We start from the raw sequence: 6,826 nt of genomic DNA, 5'->3' as shown, positions 1-6,826 counted from the left end.
AAACTGCTTCAATATAGAGACTCTTTCCAAAGCAACTAACTCCATTCACATCGGACTCAATTCAAAAATCGAATTACAGCCCGTAAAGAACAACAATAGCCTTATTACCAACTGTAATACTCACGTTCATTAAAAAAGTGCAGAATATTCCACTTATTTACTTTATCCCATAAAGTTAAGGGATCCTGTGAAATTCTCCTTAATACTGGCGGTTTTGCGTAATTTATCTAAAATTACACTCCAGTGGGTAATGAATTTTAGTTTGATACGTTATTTTAACCAACGTAATGCAATTTAGGTGTCAAAGATGATGTATCGAGATTCGAGAGTCATCAGGAACAGACAAGAGCTTAAACGGAGAGGCAACTCTGATTAATTCCAGAAAACGACACCAATCTCTGTATTTAGCAGCAGACAGGAATCGCTCGGAGTAGAGTAAGAGTAGTAGCGCCAGTGAGGAAGCGATGCATCCGATCAATGCTTTCGTGGTGGCTCGAGTGGCGACGAGGTGTAACATGATATTGCAATCGGAAATCGCGTTCGGAACGGCTTGGTGGTTCATCTACGCCGCCATCTGCTGCGTCCTCGTCATTTTCGCCGGAATTATGTCCGGTTTGACTCTCGGTCTAATGTCGATCAGCCTCGTTGACATGGAGATTCTCAAGCAGAGTGGTACCCCTACTGAGAAGAAGCAAGCAGGCGAGTGTCGGATTTTTGAAATCCCCTTTCCAATTTTGTGTTTCAGTTCGCAGTTTCGCACTTCTGGTTGAATTAATTTTTCTTAGGTTTATCTTTCTCTTTGTGTCTTGCTGTGGTGTGAGATTGTTTGTTTATCTGTGCAGCTACTATCCTTCCCGTACTTCAGAAGCAGCACCAGCTTCTCGTCACTTTGCTCCTGTGTAATGCAGCAGCAATGGAGGTAAGTACTGAGACTGACATGGTATAGTTTCCTGTTGTATAAAACCAGATGAGTTTACATTGTCAAAGTTGCAATGATGTGGAAGGTAGATTCATTACTGATATCATAATCCATTGACATGTAGAATATAATGAACTAATATTCCTTCCCATTCACAAACACACTGTACTTTGTTCAAGTTTTCCTTATAGAATATCAGCTTGATGCTTGAGTTTTGCAGGCCCTTCCTATATACCTGGATAAGCTTTTCAACCAGTATGTAGCTATAATTCTATCTGTAACTTTTGTCCTAGCTTTTGGTGAGGTATACTTTTTCCTCTATCTTGATATAATTATTTGTTCACAAGCCTTGCACTGGAGCTGTATGCCGTTTGACCTTTTCTTATGACTTGTTAGGTAATCCCACAATCCATATGCACAAGATATGGACTTGCTGTTGGTGCAAATTTCATATGCCTTGTGCGTGTTTTGATGGTTATTTGCTGTCCAATAGCATATCCTATTGGGAAGGTAATTTAAACTGTGAAATTTTGTTAGCTTTTTCGATCACATTCCGTTTGTATATACTGAACTTTTGATTTATTCTAGGTGTTAGATTTCTTACTTGGACATAATGAGGCGTTGTTCAGGAGGGCTCAATTAAAGGCTCTTGTATCAATTCATAGCCAAGAGGTACACCAACGTTATAAAGAAATGGATAAATATTTAAACACCACTTAAATTGCTTTGAGAATATCTGTACCCTCTTTATTGTTAGGCTGGAAAAGGCGGCGAACTCACACACGATGAGACAACAATTATAAGTGGGGCATTAGATTTGACCGAGAAGGTATGACAATTCAGCTAGTACATGGAGGAAATTTGAATGTGATTATTTTGAAATTTGGAGTTTGATCATTCCTTTTCAAAGTATCTATTTTTAAATGAGCAGACAGCTCAAGAGGCTATGACACCCATTGAATCAACATTTTCCTTAGATGTCAACTCAAAGTTGGATTGGTAAGTACTACTTAAGAATATTTGTTTACTTTGCAGGTCTATTGCATGTAAATGGTTCCCGTGAAACTTGTACTGTATCAGTTTGTCTTTTTTGTTGATTTAACTAACGCGTGGTAATTCAAGTCATACACCATATGTTATTGCTGAATCTGTTTCCTTTTCCTCTGTGATGGGCAGGTTTAAATGGAACATTAAATTTATTTGTAGTAAATAGTTTTCTTTTTTACTAAATTTGTTGTTGCAGGGAGGCAATGGGGAAAATTCTGGCACGTGGTCATAGTCGAGTTCCTGTATATTCTGGAAATCCGAAAAATATAATTGGACTTCTCCTGGTGGGTTCCCTTATCTGGTTTAATGCTCTACTCCACTCTTGTAAGTTGTATTGCAATTGACCTTAGCGTGCAATACAAATAACTGTAAGTTGCAGAAAAGTTCACATTACAGTTCTTTTTCTTTCTAGAAATTTCTCAAGAAGGGTAATTGACTGAGTTACTATCTTACAAAATCTCAATCTCATCCCAGGTAAAAACTCTCCTCACAGTTCGACCTGAAACAGAGACTCCCGTCAGTGCAGTTTCCATTCGGAAGATTCCAAGGTAAAAACTATGTTTTTACTACTCTGATTTATCTGATGGTGAATTATGTTTCTGAATAATTTTGACAGGGTTCCAGCTGATATGCCTCTATATGACATTCTGAATGAGTTTCAGAAGGGTCACAGTCATATGGCAGCAGTAGTTAAAGCCAAGCCGAAGAACACGAACCCACCAACTATTATTGACGTTGAGAAATCTGAGAATGAACATACCGAAACAAGCTCTGATTTAGCTACTCCTTTGCTGTCAAAGCTAGATGAGAATACTTACAGCACTGTGGACATTGATAAAATATCAAAGCAAAACAATTTGAATAACTACACCTCTAACCAGCAGGATTATACATTACCAGGCTCAATTCTTTACTCTGATGATATAGAAGAAGGAGAGGTCATTGGTATCATCACTTTGGAAGATGTATTCGAAGAGCTCTTGCAGGTATCAATCACATTCTCTCTCCATAAATGTAGCTTCACCGTCATGTTTCTTACTTTATATTGACGAATTTCAGGAGGAGATTGTGGATGAAACGGATGAATTTGTGGATGTTCATAAGAGGTGTGAAAGATATATCAGAGTGTTTTGATTAAAGTATTATTATGCATCTTATATATCTTTGTTGTTATACAGGATACGTGTTGCTGCAGTTGCTGCTGCTTCGTCAGTGGCTCGTGCCCCATCAGCTCGAAGATTAAAGAGTGTTGTAAGTAATTTTTGTTATGAAATCAAAGATGAATCTGTATGATCATTGAACTTAGCTCTATACTGTTAATTTTTGCAGGGAAGTAGGCATGGGCAGGGTATGAAGAAGGTGGGTGAAGACGAAGTAGGTGGGTAACTTATCCTTTGTTTGATGTAATTAGAAGTGGGTGAATTTACTATGTTGAGAAGTTTTTGATTTACTAATGGAGTTACCTCATAGGTAGTCTTGTAGTAAGATAGTTGATGTGAAAAGTGAACTTAGAGTGACTAGTATATGTGATCGTTAGCCTATTTGCGTATGTCTTTATACAAGACCATAAATCATAATTATGCATATCTCTATTCTCATAGAGGCAGATTTAGGATTGTTTACATAATTATGTTTTGAAAACAAATACCCTTATGCAAGGGAATTGTTAGACCATCTTCCGATCTCCGTAAAATGATACTCCTTTTGTCCCATTATATAAGATTTATTTTTATAATTTATGATAATATTTAGAGATATTAGAAATATAAATACAGATATGCAAGTGTGTAAAAGAAAACACACACTATATAATGGGACGGAATGAGTATTCCATCCGTCCCATATTATGATGCCCATTTGTTTCAAAATATATGAGAATTAAGGTGTTTGAAATGTATAATGATTAGAGAGAAGAGAGATAGAGAAGTATGAAAGAGAATAAATTAAATGTGTATTGTGAATAGATAAGTGTATAGGGAAAATATATAAAAATATGTTGAAGTTAGAAAAGTGGGTTTCCAAAAGTGAAAAGCCAAAATAACTTTTTGAGACACCGGAAAAAGAAAGTGTACATTATACTTCTTTCGTCTCTTTTTCTGCTTCCTGTTTTTTTCCACATTTGTCGAGGCATGTTTTCTATATTATATACTCCCTTTATTCCTTATTTATCTTTCTACTTTCTTTTTCGGGCGTATCAAAACTATCTTCCTATTTCTCATTTCTAGAAACAATTCACTACCACTTTATCAATTTCCAATACACTTTAACTTTATCCAATATAAATTTTCTTCTCCTAATATTACTTTTATCTTCATTCAATACACATTTTTTTTCTTTCCTCTTTCTCTCTATTTCTTTTCTCCACAATTATTACTCTTTGTTGGTTATATGGACTAGCTCCTTAGTTTCTATAACTAATAATGCCTCAGTTTTGATAACAAACAAATTTATACACTAATGTCTTCATTTTCAAGCCATGATATATGATGATCGCTTCTTAACCATATGATCAAGCCCCCCAAAAATGATTTGTTTTTATGAGCCAGTCCCTTAGCCTTGATCTTGGTGTAACGTTCCCTATGTAACCACACCTGGGAATATTCACCTAGATGACAAAATGCCTAACGATATATGCTTAGCACTTGTTGTTTTTAAAAGAGCTTCATTGTCCCTTTGTGTGTTCGAATTATATACGTGCTTAAGCAAGTTACATTATCCCACTGAGAATGGGAACTGAGACACAACACCTAAAATCTTGGGGACCGAGTAGTATGAGAAGTGACAAGCTCAGAATAAAGGTAAATAGTCATGGGGACCAAGTACTTGATGGGGATCGAGACACAAATACTAGTATGAAGCGCATAAATGAAAGGAACTGAGCATAGGGACCGACAAAAGTATAGGGAACGAGCAACTCAACGGCCGTCTATTTTGTAGGCAATCATCAAGCGTCAGTTCCCAGTGGCTCATGCGAAGATCGAGGCTCCAAATCTGATCTGTTAAAGAGTCGTTATGATTGGACCGTTGAACACCCACCATAAATACCACTCGTCCTAGATTCATACCCCTTTATTGCTTTCAAACTATTCATCATCTCAATAAACCCATACTTTCTTGTACTCTCTCTCCCTCACACAAGCTTCTTCCCAACACAATCAAATGGCCAACCAAATGAACATCAATGCTGAGCAATGGGCCGAATTCCTTAAATACAAGGCCTTTCTAGACCAAGTAGCCACCACGTCCTCAGCTCTGCCACCTCCACCACTGTCTACCTCCCAAGCACCTCCCCGGTGACAGTAGCTCCTCAAATTCATCCTACCACAGTCCCGGAGAAGCATCCAACACCACCAACACCGTCTTCACCGCGGTAACAAAAATAGTTTTGCGTCAAGGTTCAGCCAAGATCTTCTTCATGTTGTCTAAGCGACAATCTTTCTTTTTTTTTCTCGACCTACTAAACCCACTCCTTCACACCATTCCTCTCTCTCTCTCTCCAATGGAGGAAGCCTAGCCTAGCAAAGAACCAATCCTCTCTATCTCCTCCACCACACCTAAAGCATCCTCCTCCAACTCCACAGAACACACTCATGGCCACCGTTCACTACGAAAGTAATCCTCAAGCCCTCGCCCTCACCTCTCCACCTCTAACCCTCACACTCCCTGGCTCCCCATCTCAATAGGCCTCCCACAAAAGACCTCTCTAGATCACCCCTCCCTCCACCTCTCACAATAGACCCAAATGGCTCTCATCTAAAGAGATTATCACCACCGAAAGCGACTCCACCTACAAACTGCCTCCGACACATGGAAATTTCTCAACAAGGATGGTGATCGAGCCGCTTATTATTGGTCAAGGGTTTTAGATCACCCTCAGCCCAGCCGAGTTTGACGTCACTGCAACGATCGCCACTCGAAAGAACTCGCTGGTCCGAGCTAGAGGTCGAGCCCTTCGTGGTCAACCTGGACAAGGTAAGAAAGTTCTACAACGCACTCGTTCCTATGCCCCCCTCTCTAGGTCAACCCTATGTTGTCACTCAAATTCCGTGGGGTGATGAGCCGAAGACAATAAACATCAAGCTTGTATCAAAGGTGCTCGAACTCCCCACAGGCGAAGGGTATGCCTCTCTTCCCAAGAAAATCTGGCCTTCAGGCAAGGCGGAAATGGTCGAGCTCCTGGTAGGAAAGGCGAGGCTGAAGATCAAAACCAATATGCTCAGCTTCGGCACTAAACTGCTTCATTTCATCATGCTGCGTAATGCTATACCGAGACAAGAGAAGCAGGATATAGTGACAATCACCGACGCATGTTTGCTCAGGGAGGTGATTGAAGGAAGAATTATTGACACAACGCACCTCATTCTCTCGCACATGTTGACTATCAAAATGCACAAGAATCACGTGCTCTCGTACCCACGCATTGTCAAGAAGATAATGGTGGAGTGACTCAGCTGTGATCTCAGTTCCTTTAGACTCCCTTAGGAAAAATCCAAAGCTCCTCAAATATCTGATGTATTTTTGATTGTTTGCTTATCTTTGTGTGTGCTTACTTGTTTCCCTTAATATAAAGTCTGCTTTGATTCATTTATCTGCTTGATCTAGTTCGTACTGAGGAGGGCTTCACTTGTTAGTTTTGTTTAGTATCACTTAACCATTCCTATAGAGAGCACACACGTAACATTCTTTAAATTCCCTTGTTTCATATTGAGCAAAACCTTTTCAATGATGTTAAAAGGGGGAATATTACAAGCATAGGGGTTATTTAATTTAGGGGGACTAATTATCATGGTAAGTTCGAAGGGCAATGATTTCTACTTGTTCATTGGTTAAGGGGGGACCAAAGCTACTTTATTCTCAGTT

General features: G+C 39.1%; 1 protein-coding gene across 1 annotated transcript; it reads left to right on the top strand.

The window, feature by feature from the left end:
- The first annotated feature begins 464 nt into the window (after positions 1-464).
- Positions 465-5,800, top strand: LOC141250811 (uncharacterized). Its single transcript, XM_073670094.1, has 17 exons — positions 465-699; positions 843-919; positions 1,140-1,223; positions 1,316-1,429; positions 1,508-1,591; positions 1,677-1,748; positions 1,851-1,918; positions 2,163-2,250; positions 2,441-2,514; positions 2,583-2,952; positions 3,026-3,072; positions 3,145-3,217; positions 3,296-3,340; positions 3,441-3,498; positions 4,670-4,816; positions 5,183-5,336; positions 5,650-5,800. Exons 1-17 carry the CDS (start codon positions 465-467, stop codon positions 5,798-5,800), a joined length of 1,941 nt encoding a protein of 646 aa, XP_073526195.1.
- The last annotated feature ends 1,026 nt before the right edge of the window (positions 5,801-6,826 follow it).

The sequence above is a fragment of the Phyllobates terribilis genome, unplaced genomic scaffold (genome assembly GCF_046119375.1).
Source record: "Phyllobates terribilis strain yellow unplaced genomic scaffold, ASM4611937v1 Scaffold_6130__1_contigs__length_46690, whole genome shotgun sequence".
Lineage (NCBI taxonomy): Eukaryota > Metazoa > Chordata > Amphibia > Anura > Dendrobatidae > Phyllobates > Phyllobates terribilis.
Note: the sequence above shows the minus strand (reverse complement) of the source record. Positions and strands in the feature narration are given on the sequence as shown.